Source organism: Podarcis muralis, chromosome 5 (genome assembly GCF_964188315.1).
Source record: "Podarcis muralis chromosome 5, rPodMur119.hap1.1, whole genome shotgun sequence".
In the NCBI taxonomy this organism is placed as follows: Eukaryota; Metazoa; Chordata; class Lepidosauria; order Squamata; family Lacertidae; genus Podarcis; species Podarcis muralis.
The window spans coordinates 37,610,052-37,635,362 of NC_135659.1; the positions used below are offsets into that span (position 1 = coordinate 37,610,052).

The window sequence follows — 25,311 nt, forward strand, 5'->3', positions numbered from 1 at the left end:
GTTTCACATTTTTTTTAATTTAAAAAGTCTCATTTTATGGCACCATACATGACACAGAATGGCAGAGACATAGCTCATCCACAGTAGCATTTCTCCAGTTCCCACCTCCTAAAATTATGTAGTTCATTTTTATCCCTCCTTTCTTCCTTCGAGGAACTCAAGGCGGCCTACATAGGCAGCCTCCCATCCAAGTATTGACTAGATTTATACAGTGGTACCTCGGGTTACATACGCTTCAGGTTACATACGCTTCAGGTTACAGACTCCACTAACTCAGAAATAGTATCTCGGGTAAAGAACTTTGCTTCTGGATGAGAACAGAAATTGTGCTCCAGCAGCGCAGCGGCAGTGGGAGGCCCCAATAGCTAAAGTGGTGCTTCAGGTTAAGAACAGTTTCAGGTTAAGAACGGACCTCCGGAACAAATTAAGTACTTAACCCGAGGTACCACTGTATATGCTTTGCTTCAGCATGGTGGCTGCATCGTGCCTTGGGACCATTGACTTTAAAAAGCAACTGAGAAGCACAGGAAAAGACTGGTTGGAATGGAATCTCGTTGGAAAATTGTAACAGTGTGGAAGACACAAGATCTACCCACTTTGGAAGAATGGCAGATGAAGGTGATGGACTATATGGAATTGGCAGAAATGACTGGCAGAATCCGAGATCAGGGAGAAGAGTCGGTGGAAGAAGATTGGAAGAAATTTAAAGACTATCTACAGAAATATTGTAAAATTAATGAATGATAGAATGATGTTGGATAGTAATCAAGGGGTTTCCAGCTGTAATGCTCTAAGAGATATGAAAAAAGGGTTATAAATGGGTTAAAACTTAATGGTAAGGATTTGCTGAACCAATAAATTGAAGCGGAATACAAAAAAGGGAGGTATGAGGAGGTCCGGGAAATAAGTTAAAGGAAAATAAGTAACAGAAAATATGTGTGTTTTTAACTGTTTTTACTTTGTATTTTTCTATTTTCTTTTTCTTTTTTACTGTAATATTTTAAAAAAGCTTAATAAATATTTCATTTAAAAAAAAAGGAAAATTGTAACAGTGCACCCAAGGCATATTGCATCCACTAAACTACCATAGTTTAGAAAAGAATATTGAGACTGGGAACAAAAAGCCGTTGTGTGCTCTGTTGTGTGCTTGCTCGTGTCTCACATTTATCGCCCAACACTTATAAAGATGGTGTGATAGTTTCAATGTGGCCTGTTTCATTAAGTGAAGAAGTGAAAAAACCAAACACACATTGAACTTAGGTATGTTGCCAAGTGCCATATTATTATATAGAATGCGTAGATGGTGGGGTGGGGGAGGAACAGAGTCAAGATTTGGGTTTTTGACTCAAGGACAGACAAGAACAGTTTAGAACTGGTGATGAGGCTTCTTTTTCCCTCCTCCAGGCAAGATATGATGCAAAGACAAAACACAGATGAAAAACAGTTTAGGAACTGTGTGGCCCACGAAATGGCGAGAGAGAGATACAGGCAAGCCAAGGCAAAGGTTGAAGCCATCAAGCAACCCAGACAGATGGCGCTGTACTCCTTGCCTGTGATTGGCAGTTCTGGCACTGCAGTGCCTGTCATAGAGTATGACGGCTAAAATGGTAAGGTGTATAATATGGCAAGTGGAAAGAAGACCAACTGCAACTGGTTCTTTGAATGATCTAGATCAGTGTTTCCCAACCTTGTGCCTCCAGCTGTTTTTGGCCTACAATTCCCATCATCCCTTGCCACTGGTCTTGCTAGTCAGGGATGATGGGAGTTGTAGGCCAAAAACATCTGGAGGCACAAGGTTGGGAAACACTGATCTAGATGAAGCTTTGTTGTCTTGCAGGTTTAGAATCTGTTTCTGTTGGTAATGATTTTGAAACGCAAACCAGAAAAAGACAATTTGATGAGCAGATCGACTACAACATTTGAAGTATTTCAGTATATCCACGTGAGGAAGAAAACAGCTGTAGCCTGTTGTGCTAATTGTTTGCAAATGTTGACTTTTAAGTGGCAAACATTTCAAGCGTACATACAATTACCTCTGTATTTAGCTTTAAAATTAAATTATTCAATGCCATATAAAAATAATTGGGGAAGAATTCACTGGTTGTTAATGTAGCCAAGTAGCATGAGTGCAATTAAACATGTTGACTACACTTATTGCAGACAGGACTGCTGGAGCTTTGCCTCAGTGATTCCTCCGTAACTGTATATACAACAATGCCATAAGCCATTAGCTCTCGATAGAATGTATTTTCAGTTGCTCTCTGGCTATGCCTTAATGCAATAATTTGGTCCCAGCTGCTAACTTTCATTAACACGCTGTGTACTTTGATTAGTTTCATTAGCTGCTTTCCTATGTGTAATTAATTATGCTTCTAGTTGATTCTACTTTAATTCTTTGTATATATATTTCTCCATGTGTATTGAGCCCAGGGAGAGCAGACTTGGGCAGTTGCTGGAAGAGGTGTGGAGTCTTTTGTTGCTCCTCCCAGCTCAGTTACAGAAGTTGGGATGAGGTTTTCTTTTACTTTAGTTGTTACATCTGACACTGGAGACACACAGTAGCTTTTAAGAGAACTGGGGCTAAACTAGATGTGACACCATTCATGCAACTAACAATTTCATGCATTGCACATTTACAGTGTAAGAAAAACAGTGACACTTTCTTGTTACTTATCATTGCCTCTCATCAGAAGAAACAGACGTAGACCTTAATGTTAGTTTTATATGTGTTGTTTCACATTTCCAAAGGAAATGGCAACTTCTTACAGGCAGCTCTCCATTACGCGGGGGTTACATTCTGAGGCACCTTGTGTTTAAGTGAAAGCGTGTTTATTGGGAATACCATTGAAAAAGCCTGCAAACACCACATTCGCTCTCCCAAGTCCTCCTTGCTCAGATTCCCAACACTGCACAGGCTTCAAAGGTCGGTGCAAGGGCTTGTGGGATTACTCTTGCGAAACCTCGTGAGATTTCTGGACACTGTCTTTGTGCCATTTTGCCCCTTTTCATGCCATTTCTGGGTTCGTGGTGATGCACACCAGCGTGGTTGTACGTGCTTGAATGGGCGTAAATGGGGAGTTGCCTATATTTGAAAGCTCTTGTGCTAATTTAAACTGGGTCCCCACCACCAACATGGATTCAGGCTGGACTTGCTCTCTTATAGCCCATCTGCTTCAACTTGTGGGACATCTATCCTATTAACAGGGAGACGATTACAAGATAGAGCAGAGTTGGAACTATTCTACTTCCTCAGACAAATCCATGCCCATTTTTCTTCAGAAATCCTTGGCCCATTTATTCCAACAAGCATTTGAAAGACTGTGCTGATGCTCCTAATGGTTCTTCCCAACACACTCATATTTTGATTGCTATGGGTGTTTTTAAATCAAGGAAACTGTTTCCTTTAAAAAAGGAAAAAAAGAAACCCACTCTCCCACAATAAGTCCCTTGCTCTCCTTTGGAGAAAGTTGTGTAGCGTAGACCTTTTTACTGTTCTAGTCTCTTATAAAATTTACACTCAAATCTCTTTGTTAAATGAATGCTTTCCTTTAACCTTTCTTCTGATTTGTTTTCCAACATTTTTCACATACAATTGCTAGTAGCTTTTTGCATTATTTTCTACTAGGGATGGAGGAGAAATTTTATTCAGTGCATATCTAGAGCCTAATAATCTATCAAATACACACTTTCTGAAACATTGGAAACTGAAACACTGTTATCCTTCGGAATTTGCACCTATCCGAATTTAGCAATGCGGTTCCCCAACTAATATTTGCAAAAATGCACATAGTAGGGAAAAGTGTGCATAAAAAGGTGAAAATTACATATATAATGCATTCTATTAGGGGAAATTTCTTGCAAAAAATGTCTGCATTCGTCAAAACTGCATATGAAAATATGTTTATTATGAGAAATTCACACTAATATGCTGATAATTATTGTGAGAGGTTTATTTCATTGCAAATTGTTGCAGAAATGTGGAGAAATGAATTTAGGACTGGAAAAATTAGAAATTAGAGAACCAAAATTGACAGATGCTTCCATCCCTAATTTCTATTCTTAAACATACCTTGTACTGTCATAATGATTTGAATATTTAATATTTAAAAAGATTTGTCCTCATAACATCCATATTGCTATTTTGCTATGGCTGCCCCACTAGTCTTGTTGGCAGCTCATAATTAGCACTTTCTTTTCTTTTTTGCTATTAATTGAATAAAACTGTTACTTACATTTCAGATTTTTAGACACTAGTCCTTTACCTCCCTGCCACTCAGCTACACAAATTCTAATTATTGTCACGAAATACAATTCTAAAAAGCATATGTCTCCTGGGTATCTCAATCTCTGCAGAATTTCCTACACATTTTGCACCCATGCCATTTCTGCAAGTATTTTATCTACGCAGAAGATTATTTCCCCCTCTTTTATTCCTGGGCTTGTAGTCCTGATAAAGAACTTTTCGTGTTCAACCTTATTGGAGGTTGGTGACTGCCACTTCTTCTTATCCATTTCTCTGCATCTAAAGAAAGGGACAGACCCATATATTATAAAGGTCTTTATCAGGGTATGAGCAAAAGAGAAGAGCACACAAAAAATTCTGGGAACAGGCTGTTGAGGCCGACAATATTTTGAGTCAAATAATTATTTGGGGGCAAATGAATCAATTTCATTAAGAGGCATCTAAAGCAATCCTGCAAGATCTCCGTTAAAGGTACTTCTATCAAATGTATCCAGTATGTGAATAAAATGGCAGTGGTCAAACCAATTCCCACTGTTTTTGTGGAGACTGTGCTTCATAAACCCCACTCTTTCAATCATAAGCCAGCATACTTCTTCTGTGCACTAATTATTGTTGCTTTTTTCCTGTAGAGCAGCAACAGAATATTTTCCCAGCCCTTCTCATTTTCTGTCTCTAAGGCGAAGCTAAACTGATGTATTCTGAAGCTAGATTTCATTGTTTGTGCCATGCTTAGTTTCAACTGTTGTGAGTTATTGTTTGCTGTTACAGAGAACCATAATGAATTGTTACATTTTGACACCTGTCTTTCAATGTTTTCTATTCCAATCTACCAGTTTATTTATAGTCTACTCCACAGCTTGTTATTAAACATGTTTTTAAAATAATACAAAGACAGTATTCATGAATAATTTCCCTCTCTCTTTGTTTCAAGAGAATCTTACCTGGACATGAAAAATGGATATGTGAATATGGGATCTGTCCATGGTGAAAAAGTGTCTGAAATGGATAGAAAATCAAAGTCATACCTAATAACACCAAAGAGAACTGTTTATGTGAATTATTGGAGATTTTTAAAAATCCATCTGTAAGAGACTGACCAGATACAGCATTCTGCAAAAATTACCAGCTGCTATTTGTGTCATGAAGAAATAATCAATCTTTATTGCTGTCAAAGACCAGACAGCATGAAGAAATAACAAAATATAGATGTATTTATAAATAATTTGATATATGTTGTTCATTTTTTAAAATCAATAACCAGCTATATCTAAATGTACAAATGTTCCGTTTCCACAATTCACTGTAATTTTAAGTAACAATTGGGAAAAAGGAAAGTGTATGAAATAGTGGAACAGAAAAGATCTTAGATATGTTGTCATGAACTACATAAGGAGTGCCCATAGTGAAGAAGGAACAGACTGTTGTTTCAATGCCTTCGTGGCCCGGTTAATTTTTTTATAATGGTTATGGATATGGTAAATCTGGCCTGCTTTAGTTTGGTGACGATGGTCTGTCACATACTTTGCAAACAAAATCTGGGATTCCTACTGCTACCACAGTACCAGACCTCTTGGAAGGAGATCTTCACTTTTTTGTCATATATTATTAGTGCCCGTTAGATCTTTAGGACTGTACATACTGCAGGTTGTGCTCTGCTCTTTGAGCCATTCATCCTTGGCCAACAGAAGTATATCTTTCATATGGCAATGTGCTAAATGTGATAGATTTCATTGATAAGCTAATCCATGTCTTCTACCCAACACTTTGTTTTTTGGGTAAGGTTGTTGTACATCCCCACTTGCATTCCAAGCATTCTTTGTCAATATTGAATAATGAGCAATAAAATTGTGGTCTGCATAATCCCTGGCTCCATATCATGGCTTCTAATGTGTGTGTCTCTAAGAAGTAGTATTAATGACTAGAAGAAATTTGATTGTGCTGGATCTTTGCCTTGCTAAGAAATAACGGAACAACCTGAGGGAAACTGAGACCCACTATGGAAGTTAACATTTCCCAAATAGTGTCCTGTACCTGTGCTGGAACTGGTGGTATTAATGGATACAGGTTTTTCTGTGTTCCAATATGTGGTTTATTCTGTGTCTTCATTGTGTTTTGCTCAACAGAATGTGGATTTCTATAACTGGTCAAGGTACTAATGGCTCAAATAAAGCTAGATGTTGCATGGAAAATGCAGCACAGGGTGGACACTTCCTTTTTTTCAAAAAAGAGATTATATGCACCATAGAAAAAGACAGATTTTAACAACATTTCTGGCACATCCATATTAAAATATGAAAATAATTACTAAATTTAAGTGCCACAAAAGGAAAGTCAGATCGTTTTACATTCAAATCACCACAAATAAATTATTTGCACCACACACCCAGATCCCCCCAGACCTGTAGCTCTTCGATTAATGTGCCCCCAATTTTTCATGCAAATAGTTTTTGAATCCGAAAACAATTGTTTTAGAATAAAATTTAACAGCTGGACCTATATTGTTGCTGGTGCTAAGGCATGGGAACCTCTTTGGCATAAAACTCAGGTTTTCATACTACTTTGTTGTCTTTCAGGAAGATATGAAATCATTGAATAATATGGGCGCATGGGACACTTGTTGGAGGGCAGGGAAAGTTTGAAGTGGTATCCTTCCCAACCTCGCTTCATCTGAGTAAATTCCACAAACTATTCTTATTCTCCCCTTTTATCATTTTCTACTCCTAAAAGCACACTGGGGTGTGGAAATAATCTGGTCTACATTTTAAAGCAAACTAACTGAATTCACACCTTCCTGACACACATACATATTTATGAACTAACATAATAGTACTTCGGAATTCACACTTCTCTGAATTTTGCAGTATGCTTTTTGGCTCAAAAACCACCAAAATGTGTAAACAACTACATATTTTTGGGTTTAAAAAAATGTAGAAATGCATACATCTTGTGATAAAATTGGTATTTATGAATATTTTAAATATAATTTTGAAAACATGGGATGGAACAGACTTCTTAGTGCATACACAATTTACACAGCCCAGAAATTGAGCAGTCCATCCATATACAAAGGAGTGGGTGTCCTTTGTGCTACCATTCCCAAGGGAGATTCCAGTGCCATCATGGACACATACAAATACTATGCGCACAGTAGATATGTTGTCTGCTTTATCTTGCTCTAGATCAGTTCTTAATTGACATGGAAATGCGGTTTTCATTCAGAGTTGAAGAAGCTCAGTCAAAACATAACATCTTCAACACACACACTTTGTACACACTGTACAAAGTATGAGTTTATGAGAATGCAGTTTATGAGAATGGATAAAGAGAAGAAGAAGAGTTTAGATTTGATATCCCGCTTTATCACTACCCGAAGGAGTCTCAAAGCAGCTAACATTCTCCTTTCCCTTCTTCCCCCACAACAAACACTCTGTGAGGTGAGTGGGGCTGAGAGACTTCAGAGAGAAGTGTGACTAGCCCAAGGTCACCCAGCAGCTGCATGTGGACGAGCAGAGACGCGAACCTGGTTCCCCAGATTACGAGTCTACCGCTCTTAACCACTACACCACACTGGCTCTCAATATATTTTACACAGGTAAGTTATTATATTCCATTCAAATGTGATTTGGGTTTTTCCAATAGTTATATCTAAACTTTTTTGTCTTTCCAATCAGGCCAATGAAAATTTGCTTTCAAGTTGCTTTGACAATATCTGGTTTCGACCTAACGGTATGCAGAAACCATGCCCCCCCCCCCCATTTCACTAATATTATAAAACTCCAGGCTTTTTAAAATTCCTCAGATGTTTCATCGGCTTTGAATTTCATTTTAGATGACATTTTGGTGCCAATTCTTTTTCTAGAACCCATGTTACAGGTGCTGTTATTTCAGTTCACAGTAAAAATAGAGGGATGTTGCTTTAGTCTTTTTATCTGAATTTTCATTGAGCTTTCCAGTAGATGGCAGCATAAATTCAGTCTTTCTAAAGACTACATTGGATAAATTGCAAAGAAAATGTCCCTTAATTGTGAAGGAAATGTTAATAGATGTCCAGAAACACAGTCATTAAGATGCAGTTTGCTAAAGGTATCCTTGTTTGAAGGAGTCTCCAAATATTGGATTTTAGTGTTAATAAACAATTGGGCGGATTTGTAGAGAACTGTACTTTTACAATAATAGAATTTTGCAGTTACCTGTAAAATGAATCTTTGTTTGCCTGACCTGGATTTTCATTTTCATTTCTCTCTCTCTCTCTCTCTTTTTTTTTTTTACAAAAAGCTTGATACTGTGTAGCAGGAATGAACACAACAGGGGAAAGGTAGCTGTTTTTTGTTTTGTTTTTAATAGATGAGATTTACTTTAAAGATCGACCAGCGAGCTATGATGAATCGTTGTCGTTACCTACAGGAAGTATTTAATTCAGATTCCATTAGCAGCATATAATTTGAAAAGTCCTCTTGCTTTAACAAGGGGAGGATTATTCAAATAATTAAAATATTCCACACCTTAATTCTGGGAGCTAATACCATCAAAACAGTGGACTTCCTACACTCTGCCTTCTGTGTGCATGAAAAAGGGAGCCACAGCAACGGGGCGGTGGGGCATTTCTCCTAAATGCACATAAAGCAAAATAAAACTGTTCCTCACATGTGACAATGCACATGTTAGATCCAATTTCTTACACAGATACCAAGTAGGAAATACAGTGGTACCTCAGGTTAAGTACTTAATTCCTTCCGGAGGTCCGTACTTAACCTGAAACTGTTCTTAACCTTAAGCACCATTTTAGCTAATGGGGCCTCCCGCTGCTGCTGTGCCGCTGGAGCACGATTTCTGTTCTCATCCTGAAGCAAAGTTCTCAACCTGAAGCACTATTTCTGGGTTAGCGGAGTCTGTAACCTGAAGCGTATGTAACCCAAGGTACCACTGTACATGCTGTGCAAATTGAAGCTCTAATGCTTCTGACCACCTGAACCTCAAAAACAATATAAAAAAAACTCCTGTGATGATCTTGTCAACCTGATCACCTCGGACTGTTAACCTGTGTGATAGTGATCACATTTACCACCACCACCACACCAAACTGGAAGTTCAGGAGGCACTTAATAGGATCTGGCCTCTTCCCTACAGCAGAAGCATGCATGTCTGATTCATTTTTTGTTATGGTATCATTTAGAATTTCAAGTAATTCTGGCAACAGGCACATAGCCTCTCTTTGGTTCCCACTATATATTGAGCTTGAGGAGCCACAGGAATCATAATGGATTTAGTAAAGGAGCCAAGATTCCACCTTTTCTTTAGGATGTGTAAGGAATGACCAACCTTCATCCTATTGCTGGGCTTGAATATTTTATCCTAACATATGAAGCCCTGAACAACTTGGGACCAGCTACCTGAAAGATCACCTTATCCCTGTATGATCACTTTAGTCACCAGGAAAAATTCTGCTCACAGTACTGCCACCAATAAAATATCATAGGACTGCCACCAATAAAATATCATAGGACTATGACCCCCCAAAATGGAATTTTCTGCTATTGCCTGTGTGCTATGGAATATATATTAAGCACCATCCATCAGTTGCTTTAGATGTCTTACGAGGACATAATTTTTGGTTCAAATTTTCCTGGACCCCAAAGATCAGACCCTGTTTTATGTATCTTATTGGTTTTATGTTGTAATTCTATTTTGAGGATACTGTTCATTGTTTTTATGTTGTACACCACTTAAGGTAAAGGGACCCCTGACCATTACGTCCAGTCGTGACCGACCCTGGGGTTGCGGCGCTCATCTCGCTTTATTGGCCAAGGGAGCCGGCGTACAGCTTCCGGGTCATGAGGCCAGCATGACTAAGCTGCTGCTGGCAAACCAGAGCAGCGCATGGAAACACTGTTTACCTTCCCGCCGGAGTAGTAACTATTTATCTACTTGCACTTTGACATGCTTTCAAACTGCTAGGTTGGCAGGAGCAGGGACCGAGCAACAGGAGCTCACCCTGTTGTGGGGATTCAAACCTCCGACCTTCTGATCAGCAAGTCCTAGGCTCTGTGGTTTAACCCACAGCGCCACCCGCGTCCCCTGTACACCACTCAGGGCTCTTTAAATCATTAAGTGGTTTTTAAATGCTCCTGATTAAATAAGTAAACAATCTCCCTCAACCTGTTGTGGTTCAAGCCATAGTTTTCTTTTCATTGTCCTTCCTGAGGAGCAATCTATTGCAGCGATTGTTTAGTCCTTGAAAAATGTTATAAAGTTTCTCTCTTTGCACCTCAGGGTAGCAAAATTACTGAAAAGGGGGAAGGATAAATGTCCAGGTTTTATTTCAGCCAAGGCAACAATGCTGTTTACCTTTCAGTCCTGCTTCCTGTCCTTTTGAAACACGCCTCTGAAAACAGCACTAATAGTCATGTTATATTGTTGACTGTATAAACAAGAAGGCACATAGGGGAGAGCTGAGATCTGGTAAGAGCAGTCTCTTATGAATTTCACAGCTGATAGGTGGGAAAACAAGAAACTCAGAAATGCATCTCATGCTATGAAACACATACTAGCTTGGGTTTGGCCTGGTTCCCCAGAAACCCATATGTGACTCTAGTCTTAAGATAAAAACAAGATCTGCCTTATCTTGTTAGCTAGCCTGACTTGGGCAATCTTTTAGCTAGGGTTGCCTGGGATTGAACCTAATGCCCTTTTCCATTAAAACCACACACTCATCACAGAGCTGTGGTCCTCCTATGGCATAGTACTTTTCCTCTGTCACATACAAACCATCAGCTGCTCCTTCAGCATTTCCTAGATGAAAGGGTGTCTTTTACCACAGATGACCCTAACGAAGCACCACAAAACACAAGACAAGGAGTGAAGACAGATGGGACATTTGTGCAGCAGGGAGGCCAACCTGGAAGCACCTTAATTGTGCTTAATCCAAATTAGCATTTCCTTTCTAGGGCTCAGTTCTGAAAAAACTATTTCCTGAGGAGATTTCCTTAGGAGAAGCGCCCACTCCCTGGTTTTCCCAGAGCCCACATCTCTTTCCTTGAACCCTGAGGAGACGGGTCCACAGATTCATCCACAGACTTCTCAAGAATCAGAGTCCTGAGGAAATACTGCCTCAGATTAAAATCCCAGGGCCTAGAAGAAGCCAGTAGTTGCAGAGGAAGGCCTTTAACTGGACAGATGCAGTGTTGCGGATGCGGCCTCTAGTTAAGGAATAACTAATGCATGCTAATGCAGTTGCTCCAGTATACTGCTGAGGTAAAATGTATATTTTGCTTCAGCTGCAGGATTGCCAACCATAGTGCTGAAAACCACACTTAGGTCCCTCTCCAAGGTGCTGATGATGCCTTGCCTTTCTGTCTGCCTGGAACAGGGTTAACTCACATTTTCTTGAGCCATCACCAATCCACGGTGGCCAGCATCCCTACTTTTCACAAAACCTTCAGCACTGATAGCTGAAACTGCATTTGAATTGCTACTTTCCCTGTCATTTTAACAGTGAAGCTAAAAATTAGTCCTCTTTGCACATTAGCTCTAGAAACCTGCCCATGGTCAAAGCCGCAAGTGATCAAAACACTTTAAAAAAAGAGAGAGAGAGAAGAGCTACATGTGGTGATTTTCTTTCTTAAGAGCAGCATAATACAGGTGCATACAACTTGTGCACAGGTACGAAATAACATTTGAACAGCCCCTGTGTCTTTGGACAAGTCCTAATGTATGACCAGGATTGTGAAGGGTAGCTGAGGTATCAAACCCAGCAGCAACAAGGATTATGCAAAGAAGTAGTAGCTTGCTGCTCTCTTTTCTTCCTTTTTTTTCTTCCTCGGGCCCTTGGCAATCCTAGCAGCAAGACAGCAAAAGACCTGGAGCTGAGGAAATGTTGGCCCATCCCATTTTTACTCGCATTCCATAGTTCTATGTTTCACTTCTGCACAACGCCATTTCAGTGATGGAAGAAATGGAGAGTGCATTAACTCTCTGGCCCAAACTGCCTTAACACGATTCATTGTCCTATAGGGAACTATGTAACAGGCTGCCAAACCAGGTTTGACCATTATTTCCCACTGTGCTATGCTTAAAACTTGGTTAGCTCATTGCAGACAAGGACAAGGGCTTTGTTATCCTGAACAGCTTGTTGTAATGCTGTAAAAGCAGCTGTAAGCTTACCCCATGTTCACAAACTGATTTTAAGACAGAAACAACACAATAAATGTAGTGCTGAAGTTGCAAAAAATAAAAAAATAAAAATAAAAATGGACTTCTAGCTTTACTGAACTGCCACAGAGCCTTCAGATAAAGGATGCCTGAACTGCTGTACCAACTCACTTTGTCCAGATTGAATTCTGCTTGGTTAATGTATTTATATCTGCCCCCTACAAATAACATGTGTTAGAAACAACCTTTCATATTTTCCAGTCGTTTAATCTACAACCCTAGATTGTAGGTTGTTGCCTTAGCCTTAAGGCTGCAGGCTTGTCTATCTCTGGACTGAAATGGATCTAAAACCTCAATAGAACTTTCATCGTGCCTCATGTCATCTCTCATTGAAGGCGCCATGCTTTCTGGTGGAGCCATTTTGCACTGTCAACTGTTTGTGGACAAATGACTTACAAAAGGCTGTTTCCCCAACCAGTGGTCAAACTTGTGTTTGTCTACCTCTTCTATGCTTTGTATGTAGAATTCAACTCTCAAGGAGTGAATTGGCCTTGAAAACAAAGTCACTTTTATTTCTGCCATGAAGAAATTCTTTTGTTTTATTATATATTTCATTTGCCTCTTGACTTCTCTCCTCAAGGAGGTCCCACCCCTTCTCCCTGCAACAATGTTATGCTCAAAAGAACCCTTGAAAGCAGTCAGTGGCCCATAGTCCCCGAGGCCTCATCTGGCTACTCCCAAGGAAACCTGAGAGCTGTAGATTTGTTAAGGGTGTTGAGAGTTGTTGGGAAACTCCTATTCCTCTCACAGAACAACAATTCTCAGAGTGATTTAATGATCCCTCTTCCCAGGGAACTTTGCTCATTAGGTAGACTCATTCAAAACACTTTTTAATCAGTTTTCATCCACTCATCAGCAATATGGGGATAATGATATGGTCATATTGGACAAGGCTCTATGAGGATCATTGGAGATAATGAGGATTAATTAACATTTGAAGTAAATTATATGAATGCCAAGAATCACATTGGACAAAATGAACTTATTCCAATATGACTAGCATCAGCAATCACATTGGGTTGGATCCAGTTAGCACTTAGGTCCCATTAAAATCAATGCGGCCAGTTAGGCATGACTAACAAGGCCTGTTGACTTCAGTGAAAACTATGTGCAATTAACTGAGCATCCCTAACTATAGGAAGCTGGCATAACTTAGGCTGGTGTAAATTACCTCTATTCCAGATGCCATTTAGGGGCCTTAGGGCTACTGCCAGTTAAGCCAACAGATGAGTGTGGGACAAAGTTTAGAGGATTGGGCACTATGTCATATGGCCAAGCTGAACAGACTTTGGAATAGGTGCAAACCATTCCTCATCCTGTCCTGCCCCTTGAACACCCCTTTGGTCCATTGGTGTAAGAACTTATAGCTAGCTCTGGCTGAGCCAGTAGAGCTTCAGCTTGGCCAGGCTGAGGGACCTATACTGGTGTATCTCTGCCTTAACTGGGCAGAGAGTCTTACGCCAGCATAGCTTTAACTGATCCACAGAGGAAAGCCCAAATCACATCAGTTTGGGGGTTTGGAATGTGCTGTAAGTCTAGATCAAGCTCATTGGACTCCCTTCTGATTTCAGCTTATGATAGTAAAGTTATTATGGGGGGAAGAACAGAATCTAACATGAATTCCTACAAGCTCCCCGTCACCACTCATACTAAAACAATCAATCTGCCACAACTCTGTGAAAAACTTCTAAAAATGGTGGCTTCTTCTGGTCAAGGTTGTTGGATGAGATGCAGCATTTGCTCCTATAATTAGAGAGAAGGGGGTGGTTTTTTTTTGTTTACAGTTCCCTCCTTCCTCTGTAGTTTCCGGCACCAGGGGCATCTTACCCATAGAGGCTAGTGGTGCGGGACGCCGGGGCACCAAGTTCTGGAGGGCACTAGGGAAGAGGCGGAGGCTGGACGCAGTGCCTCCTGGTACCAGCTCGCTACCCTCGCCCACCTCCATCATGCCGCGCCGAAGCCTCAGTCTGCCATGGCCACTGTGGCACGAAGTAGCCAGCTGAGCCAGGAGGTGCCACATCCAGCCGCTGCCCGCCTCCTCCAGCCCCGCCAGCAGCGCCGTCCTGGGAACGGGGTGGGGAGAAGGAGCTTTGCACCACGGCACCAGATATGCTTAAGATGGCCCTGTCCAGCACTGTTACAGAGGGGTGGGAGACCTTGGGGTATACAGGGGGCCCTTGAAATGTGCAGAGGGAGGGAGGGATTTGCAAAAATCATCATTCCCTCCTCTGCCATGGATGGAAGGACTATTTCTGTCCATTGAAGGTGAAGTCTGGATCCAAGCCACTGTGTTTAGGATTACTTGTTTCAACCTCTACTGTTGTCTTGTTATATATTTACAGAAGGTTATATATTTATAGAGGTACAGGAAATGAAATATTTCCCCATTTTCACATTATGTAAGTTAATATAGAAAAACCTAATGAAACAGTCAGAATTGGAGAGAAGGTTGTAATGAAACTTACTTTTGTGATATAAGGCACAGAGAGATCAGGTGAATGATCTAAAATTTCCTTTTCATATTTCAGATATATTGCCCTGCTGAAAGCTGTCAATATACTTAGACCATGAAAATGGAAAGAAATGTATTTTTCAAAAATGAGAAAAAGTTATAACTCATTTAGCAACCTAACATTAATTCTGAGAAAGTGGAGAAAATCAATAATGAAATATTATCAATTATTTTGGGGACAACAAGTTCCATCTTTGGCTGTCTGCAGGCTATATTTCTTAAATGTTTTCTTACTTTAAAAGCCTATGAGGTAGTTTCAAGCTTATTTTTAAAAACCTGGTCCAGTAATGATTTATGATTTTTTTAAAACGTATGAAGGGTAAGTCATGTGATCAGTGGCATTTCCTATGAAAACACTGGATGTTTGTGTTTGCCCTTTTATGACATCTTTAAGTAAAAAGAAAATAGGCATCAGGCACCTTCACAGTGAGGATAAAGAAAATGAAAATCCAACAAGACTTTTAAATACCATCCTCTACACTTCATACAAAAGAGCCAAGAGGCATTTCAATTACAAAGAGAGAGAAAAAATAAAATAAATATTTCAAAGAATTGAGTGGAAATTGCATAAAAATGTAAAAGATTGCTTAATATAAAACCAGAATTGTTCAATGATGGGTTACCCCCTAAAAAAAATCCCAAAAGAAAAATAATAAAAACTAGGATATAATAAAAACTTGGCAATATAAATGACAAAACTGAATACTTCCCCATTCAAGTACTGGGATGCTATTGTAGTGCAAACCTGGTCAAATACCTGTGGTGATGACTTTATGGCTACCCTTTATTAATGTCTCATTTATGACGAGAGCACTAGCAATTCTCAGGTGTGCTTTGCTCTCTTGATTTAGAGCAAAGAGGACTTCAAATTACCTACCACAACACCCAGAGGATTCCCATGGCAAAGGCGTGCAAATGGCGACTTTGATTGTTTCAATATCAGAAGTCGCATGCACAAATACAACAGGAGCTATGACAACTATGCAGGAGAAAGTGCTGTGTGTGTGGTGTGTGGTTTTTATCTCTTTCTCACACTTACAAGGATTCCTGTGTGCACATCTGGGAATTCTGCTCTGAATTTAAGCATCTCCTGGGCATTTGAGTGCCCTTTATCTTTGTGGAAGGGTTCAGAAGCTAAGGCAGCATTGTATTATTTAAATAAGAAAATGGTTTGAAATCCACAGTGAATTGCTGAGCAGTGTAAGTTGGTGCTCATTCATTCCCATTTGGTTCATAGCCTGCCACAGTGTAGACTAAGGAATGATAATGTGCTGTGAATGTGGGCTTGGGAGGGCACATCTCTGTTTGAGATCCTGACCTGCCATGTGATGCCCAAAATCTTCCGGATGCAGCGCATGTGGAAGACATTGAGGTGTCGTTCCTATCAGTTGTAAGTTGCTCCCGACTTACTTCCAGTCAGTTGAATTGGGTGGACCCAAATTGTAGTATTATGAATCGGGTGTGGTGTAGGAAATTTCTCTATCCACTTCCCTCAGACGACTCATATGTTTAGAAACCTCTAACTTTTCCATCTATAGTTGCCCCTCTCATCACTAAGCTAGAATACAACCCCTCCCAAAATTATGCTCTTCTTATAGGGAAACCTAAAGCTACTGCATCCCCTTATTTCCCCCTGCTACCCCCCCCCCACTGTAGGGAAGGGGTTTTTTTGAGACTGAATGATCAGAACTATACATTTTATGCAAATGTGGCCACACCATATATGGCATTCTAATACTTGTCATCTCTATGAATGTATATATGTGACTGATGAACCAAATTCTAACCCACAAATTCTCATGCCACAATAAACCAAGTATTTCTTTATTTCCTTAAATTTAATAGTATTTTTTTTTACTGAAGTAACTCTAAGTTACTTACAATAGACAAACAGGGGGGGGGGGGCAGACAGGGGACAGAAACATTAAAAACTGGCAAAAAAGAGAACAAAGCAAAATTCCAAATTGTATTTTTTAAAAAGCTGGATTGAAATGTCTCACCTACTCATGGATAGAAGGACATAGATAAATAAAAACCAAAGGCCTGGTGGGGGGGGGAGGTTTTGACTGGTGCCTACAGATGTGTAAAGTCATCTCTAAGATGCTCCACCACCACTAATAATAATAATAATAATAATAATAATAATAATAATAATAATAATAATTTATTACTTATACCTGGGTTTCTCCAGCCACTCTGGGTGGCTTTCAACAGAATGTTAAAATACAACAACCTGTTAAACATTAAAAGCTTCCCTAAACAGGGCTGCCTTCAGATGTCTTCTAAAAGTCTGGTAGTTGTTTTTCTCTTTGACATCTGGTGGGAGGGCATTTCAACTCATTCTTTTTTGCTCCTATGCATTAAAACAGCTTGGCATTTGGAATTTGTTGTTGTTTAGTCGTGTGTGACACTTCATGACCCCATGGAACAGAGCATGCCAGGCACTCCTGTCTTCCACTGCCTTCCACAGCTTGGTCAAACTCATGTTCATAGCTTCGAGAGCACTGTCCAACCATCTCGTCCTCTGTTGTCCCCTTCTCCTTTTGCTCTCAATCTTTCCCAACATCAGGGTTGGAATTTAGCCTGAAGTATATTATAAAATGCTGATAGGAATAAGTGATAATACAAAGACTTCTGGATGAGTCTAAGGATGGATATGGTTGAGACTGAGAGTCAAACTAGGGATGATGTAACACGGAGGGTTCTGCTGCATCTTTTTTATTTTTAATTGGTCATAGAAGGTGTAAGGAAAGTGGATAAATTTGAATCAGTTTGCATTTACAGGTGAACCTCCCTAATTCTCATTGTCAGAAACCATATATGAACCAAAACACAGTCATGTTTTGAAATCCACACTTCTCTGAATTTTGCAATGCAGTTCTCTAGCCAAACAATGAGTACCAAAGCGCTTTTATTAGAGTAATGAGTACATATAAATGTATGCATCAGTGAAAATAACCTATGAAAATGCACTGTATTTGGGAGAATTGTGTTGCAAATGTGTATATATTAGGCACAATTACATACAAAAATGGTGCATATTAGGATAAATTTGCATTAAAATGCTGGTGAATTTTCATGGTGACTTTTTTAACTTTAAAAATTGCAAACTGATGTGGGTAACTAAGTATAAGATTGGAAATATGAAAAACTGAGAGACGGCAAAATTGACATACCCACCTAAGCAGGCATGAAAGGAACCCTTCATTTTTGCTTTCTTTGTTACTCCAGTTAAAATCATTTCTATTTTTCCCCCCAATTTTTTTTATTGGTTTTCACAATATTATAAAAAACAAACAAACACACAAGACAAACAAATAAAACAAACATAGATCATAGCCTTATTGAAAATTACAGTTATTAACTTTGTTAAGTGACTTCCACGCTTCCCCTTAGTTGAATTTCATTGCATGTTCTTTTAAGGGTTTTCCAAATCCCAATTTTTATGAAATTTAACTTAAACATTAACATCCTTAAATCTTCACCTTATAGAATTAAACATATTACTTCATCACTTAACATAAATAAAACCCTTAGCCCATTAAGTATCTGCAAGCTATTGCCAGTTAATTTAACTTAACAAACTTAACTAAATAATCATTAAATTTCTTCCATTCTTCCTGATACTCCTCCTCCTCGCGGACTCTTCCGGTTAGGTTGGCTAGCTCCAAAAAATACATCATCTTCATCTGCTATTCTTCTATTGTTGGTAATTCTTGGGTTTTCTACTTCTTAGCTAACAAAATACGAGCAGCAGTTGTGGCATACAAAAATAATTTAACATCTTTCTTGGGCAATTCCAAACCTGTTATTCCAAGAAGAAAGGCCTCTGGTTTCTTTCAATTAAAATAATTTCTAAATGCCTTACATCAAAATGGCGGTTGACCATTTTTTAAAAAAAGAACAACCACCCTATAGAAGAAAGCCATACATTAACAGTTAAAATATAGAAACAGATATCCAGAGGTTCATTAAAAGCCAGTACTAAGACTCAGCAGCCTGAGAATGTCTTAGTTAACAGGTGTGCTTTTAACATGCAGCAAAAAAACCCACAGTGCAAGTGCCTGCTCTATGTCAGACTTTGAATGCATGAGGGCCAGGTTGTTCCCCATTGCAGTCCTGATGTAACACGGAGGGGTGTGTTTATGCCAATCCTGTACTGCCTGGTATTAGTCCTGTGAGGAAAGCTCCTTCTGGAACATATGGGAACTTCCTTCACTAGTCTAATACAGCTATAGGAGGTGTGATTTTCATCAGGACTGCAGTGAAGGAGGAGAGGGTTACATTTCCCTTCCCTGAATGCTACAGAAAAACACACTTCCTGTCTGTGCCTGCTCGCAATTAAAACAGCAATGCATTTAGTGTTATGCCCAGTTTAATCCTCGTCAAGAATGGTGTAGTTGTTTAGCTGGTAGCGGTGTGAATTGATAGCTCCCAGATCCAAACTTTATCTCCACCATGAATCCTCTGAATAACACCATCCTCTCTCTCAGACTCAGTTACAGACTCCACTACCTTACAGTGCTGTTGTGAGCAGGACTGATGCCGTGTATCTTAAAGAGCCCTGAACAAGAAGCTATAACTTGCTATTAGCTGGCTTTCAGGTGCTCCCAAGCTTTTAATTTTGTCCTTGGAGTGTGGAATTCCTTCCTTCCCCCTTTGCATGGTACATAAAGCTTCACTGAGGTGCACAATGGTGTCTTTGCTTGGAGTTGAGCTGAAGTAGTGAGGACTGCACACTTCACTCCTTTGTGTATTTAAAATTAGATTTTGGCACACCAGGGGGGGAGTGCAACTTGCAACACACTTGTGAGGAGGGGGGAAAGTTAATTCATTTTGAATTCTGCCAGTTAGTATTAAACTTATGAGGCATGAAATCATCTAATTCTGAAGAATAGGTTTTCTACAGAGTTCCCGAAAGAAAACATTTGAGCTTCAAACATATGGGCTTGGTTCTCACAACCCGCTGGGACCTCCGTTTACTGACATCTTGATTTACCTGCCTTTGAAAGTGCTCAGTAACTATGGAAGTTTCAAAGTTAAATGCCAGGATACAAAGAAAGGATGAGTCAGACCAATGGTCCCTCTACCTTGGTATTGTTTGTATTAACTGGCAGTGGCTCTCCAGGGTTTCATACAGGAATCTCTCATACCTGGATGAACCTGGGAACTTCTGCATGAAAAGCAGATGTTCTACCCAAGCTATTGCATTTCCGCAGATAAACTGTGGGTTAAACATGGCCCCAACTTTCTTGATTACAACAGACCAGAGTTTGGCATGCCACAAGACCCACCCCTTAGAGGGCAGACCAGGCCACTGATTGGTGCTTGAGGTCAGTGCTAGCTGGGGAAATGCCACCGACCAATCAGAACAGGATCGCTCCTTTGCCTCACACCATATGTGGCCTTCTGCAAAATGGTGGTGAATCAGGAGCTGCCAAAGAACAAGGTCAGTGTTCAGCTCATCTTGTGCTTTTCCTTTCTTTTACATCTCACCCATAATGAGAAGATGGAGGGAGAGGGAGAGAGAGCAAGCATTTGTCAGTTTTCAAGGGCCATGGTGAAAGCATGGTTTATCTACTTACATAAAGCATCATTTGCCTGTGAAATGGCTCTTGAAAGCAAAGCTTATGGAAGATTTAGGTATATATTTGAATACATTTTACACATGTTTACCAAATTTCTCTTTCTCCATCTCATTTTCACCTCCGTTATATTTTGAGTACCTGCTTTGATTTCCGTGTCAAATGAGAGGGTAGGTGCAAGTGACTAGAAAAGAATCCAGCAGAGATGAAAAGGTGTTTTTGTTTTGGAGCAGCAAACAGGACCAGATTTTGTGTATCATCTTTCATGAAAGGCAAAAAATAAAAATAAAATGACTGCATTTTGCACAACGACCTCTCATTAACGTTTTAACAGTAAATGTTGCCTATTTTATTTTTTGATGTGGCTTAACTCTTAGGTACCTGGCTTCAACAGGAAGGCCTGTATGTTTGATACATGTACCATCATATTATTATCATATAACACAACAGTGGATCTGTTAAAGTGTTGATACTTTTGTAGTTAAAACAACTAAATTCTAAAATCATTCATCTTGATTAGTAACCATGGACCAGGTTCTACGCTTCTTAGTCTGTCCTCTGCTCCACTAGTAGAACCTTCCTCACGGCAGTTCCTGGCAACTTGTCTCATGAGATATGCTTAAGAGATGTCCTGAGTAGACTCATCAGCTATCTACTCTGCGTGGTGTGGCACATCTCATCCATGTCTTCTTTCTGCATTTTGGCTTGATGTGTGGAAGATTCAGTCTTGTGCTTGAGTCCACAGATGTGCCTGCCATTTTCAAGTGCATAATAATAATAATAATAATAATAATAATAAAGCTGGATGAGCACTGTGTCAGGGGAAACGCATTTGCATTTCTGGACCCTGGAAAAGGTGTGCAAACTCTCTCGCCTGACATTGTGATGAGCTGCAGAGACACTTGGAGAGCAGAGACTGCTTCCTGTCTCTGAGGCTCAGCACAAGAGGTGGAGGTCTCAGAGGTGGAGCGCAGGCTTTAAATGCAGAAGGTCCTGAGTTCAGATCCTGACATCTCTTGGTAAGGGCTGGGAAAGATTTGAGTCTGAAAAAAATGGGATCCCCCTGCCCCACACAAACACACTTGCCGTCCAAACCAGGATACAATACTGAATTAGGTGGATAAAAAGTTTGACTTGATATAAGGCAATTTCCAGTGTTCCTGCTGGAGCCATGGTGGGACAAAATGTATACATTATGCATATTTCAGCATGCAATTGTACCTATCAGGCAGAATTCATGCTTAAATGCTGCTTAGAACTTTTAAAAATCACAGACTAGTGTGGAAATGTGGAGAGCTGAACTCTAGCTTGAAGAAAAAGAAGAAACTGAGAGAAATCAATATTGACAGATTCATCTACCTTCTAGTAATAAACCATTCTCATATTATTTCTTTTTAAATCTCATCTCTAAAAATCATGGAAGAGTTCATACTTGAGTATCATAATACATTAATAAGCCTTTGCACATCACTGTGGTTAATATGAAGGGAAGAAAGTCTAGTACCAAGAGAAGAAGGAAGACATGTAGCTTCCTCCCTCCGCCCATTACAAAAGCATCACTCTAGTAACAGCTACATCTAGAAGTGGCAGGGAGAAAAAAGAGGTGTTTGTGACCTTGCTGCATGTACCAGAACAGTGTTTCCCTAGCCCATTAAAAGAGTGCTAATTTACAGTATGTGGTGTGAATTTCAATCTGCTCCAACTGTTTTCTAAGCTGCAATGCTATACGCACTTGGGAGTGAGTCCCATTTAACACTGCAGGATTTACTGATATGCAAACTCACATAGGATCAGGCTGAAGGGCTGTTCTCCACACCGCCCCCCCCCCCCCGCCCTCGCATCACATTTTGATTTCTGCATTACTTGTCAAAATGATGTGTCCATTGCAGTGAAAACATGCTACAACAATCCTTTGCTCCATAGATATCAATTGGGTTATGAAAAGGCATCTTGAAATACGGAATGTCAATACAACAACCACTGTAAAAATATAATAATGCTTTAACATATTACTAAAAGCTAGGCGTTAAAATTAGCAAATGCTCGATGAAAAGGTAAGTCTTTAAGAGCTGCCAATACATAGGTTAGGTTAAGTATCTGCTGTATTTTCACAGGGAGAAAATCCCAGAAGAAGCACAACAGAAAAGGTCCTTTTCCTAGTGACCATAAGTATGCATCCACAGGTGATGGAACAACCAGGAAGGTCTGATCTGTAGATCTTAATGAACTGGCAGGTCGGTACAGAAGAAGGCATTCTTAGAAGTTTCTATGCTCTGGCAAAGAGAAGCCACTGTGTCACATGATGCCCAACATAAAATTTCTTCTTTACCCATGGGTTCAACTAGGGATGGGGGGGGGGAATTTGATTCAGTTTTGCATTTAAAGGTGAACCTCCTCAATCTGCCCTTTTCAAAGCAATTCGCAAACCAAAACACATTCACACTTAAATGCTGGTGAATTTTCACAAGGACTTACAAAATATTGCAAATGTGTGAGCAGCTTGATTTAATACTGGAAAAAAAGAAGAAGGAAGAAACAGAAATGGGCATTCCTAAGTTCAATACATGGAGTGTTCACTCAGGCTCCTATGTCCAGTTAGGTTCATAAACAGCTTCCTTTCTATTAGAAACAACATATCCAAACACAATAATCTAGCAAAGCAACTTGTACAGATTTCCACTTACAAGTGCTAGTTTCCTAATCTCTCTCATAGTGCCCTGTGTCCATTCAATACACAGATGTTTTGAATGTTGTCCTCATCATTTAGATACATTCTGCTGAATTTTTATGTTGTGCATTGGCCTGCACAGAGGTATGCAAATGAAATAACATTAATAAATAGCTACTTAGTGCTGCCTTTGCTGAAGAACAGGGATCTTCCAAATTCTTGGATTATTGGCTTCCTTCATTATGATGTGTTGTTTTTTTTAAAAAAAATCCTGAATGAAAATATATTTAGCACATTCCAACCCAAGTTAAGCACCTTCAAATTGCACTTATTTTAATTGGAAATATTTTCCCACTGAATTCAATAGCTTAAATGTTGCTGGATAATCTCCAAAGCAGAGATCCAATAATTTGTAGTATTTCTTTCGAAATTAGTTTATTTCTGAATGAAGCATAGCAATTGACAAAGGCAAGGAACTTTACGCATTTGTTTTTGCTTGCGAGGTTGAGAATGTTTGCTTTATGGAATTCTGCCTGGAATGATGGATTTGTCTAGTCTGTGTTTCTAAAACAGTGATCTGATATTTTTCCCACCCCGAAACTGAACACCTACACATATAGGATAACAATGCAATTGGTTAATCATTATCACAATCATAATGCCTCAAACAAGCTTCAAGGTGACATTATAGTCACTCTGAAATTAGTATTACACTGAAGTGTTATGAAGTGACATTCATTTCATCCTGGCACAATGGTGACATTAGCATCTAATTATCTTGTGCTGAATTCAGCATCAATCACCTTCTCTATAACATGGTGCAACCCTCAGTCACTAGCAGATTTGAAGGTGGGAGGCAATGGCAGAGAGAGTGAAGTAACAAATAAGTTTGTAACCCGGTCCTCAGATTTGCCCTTGGAGATGAATGAGTTTGAAATCTCAAAAACACAAGAGTCCCCTTAAAACAGTTTACCTTTTCACAGCCACAAATCTATGTGGTACACTTAGTTGTTTAATACATGGACTCTAATCGTGGTAAGTGACCACAAAATCAAATGATAAAGGTTGGCTTAAACATACACACCCATCATTGGATGGGTGATCAGCATCAAGCGGATCAAATCAGATCACCTCAGACTAAGCACCGGAGATAAAATCGCAACACCAGCTCAAGCACAATGTCTTCCAGCTGGAATGGACACTATGCATGTTGAGCTGTCACTTGGTGAGATATCAAGTAATACCACTAATAATAATTTATTATTTATACCCCGCCCATCTGGCTGGGTTTCCTGAGCCACTCTGTGATATCAAGTGGAGCCTATATTTGAGCATTAAATAAATAAATAAATTGTGAACCATTTCCTGCACTGATTATGTTTATGCAATCTATGTGCATGGTGCTTTATGGAGTACAAGAAAAAAGGTCCCTGGCCTGAGGACTTACAAGCCCAAATTCAGCATAGGGAAACAGAAGAAGTGGAATAGGGGTAAACAAACAAAAAAATCAAATTTTTAAAACCAGCTATTTCTAATTATTCCTTATTTGAAAAATATTAGGAATAATAATGCAGATATACTTAGGGATCAGAAAAATCTGTTCATTGAGAATATTACAGGGAATAATAATAATAATAATAAGCTAGCTAAAGTAAATCAAGTTATAAATAAATATAATATAAGTGTGAAAACATAGTAGGAGTTGAAGTCCCAGAAGGTTGTTAAAATTTCTGCATGAATTTGTATAAATATACTGCTTCCAATTATTTAATAGAGAATTATTTGAAATTATTAGTAACAATGGCATTTTATTTCAAAAATTGAAAAGAGGGAGGTACTATTTTCACTTCACTGGATCTGTCTGGATCATTCACCTCTCCAGCATACATTTAAGCAACCTTTGTCCCACTGCACATCTGGCACTTAGACAGTAGTATAAGAATTTGGGAACCATTTTATCTGGGTCAGGGGAAAAGGTGGGGTATGACTATAATTATTATTCCTGTGAGACCTTCTTCATACTGCTGGAGAACATTCAACTGAACTCTGCTTTTGTATGTCACCTCAAAACACACTGAAACTAGAATTTTGCTTG

The 25,311-nt window shown here is 39.4% G+C and overlaps 1 protein-coding gene across 4 annotated transcripts in view; it reads left to right on the forward strand.

Annotated features, from left to right (window-relative positions):
* The window catches only part of LRRIQ3 (leucine rich repeats and IQ motif containing 3), a 51,884-nt gene extending 45,781 nt beyond the window's left edge, over positions 1 to 6,103 (forward strand). For 3 of the 4 annotated variants that reach the window (XM_028733084.2, XM_028733081.2, XM_028733080.2), the window contains exons 8-9: positions 1,405 to 1,607; positions 5,175 to 6,103. In XM_028733084.2, coding sequence (XP_028588917.2) covers positions 1,405 to 1,603 — 199 coding nt within the window. In that variant the 3' untranslated portion in view covers positions 1,604 to 1,607; positions 5,175 to 6,103. Of the gene's footprint in view, positions 1 to 1,404; positions 1,608 to 1,837; positions 1,943 to 5,174 lie in introns of all 4 variants that reach the window. The other variant, XR_013392885.1, reaches the window with a different exon arrangement.
* The last annotated feature ends 19,208 nt before the right edge of the window (positions 6,104 to 25,311 follow it).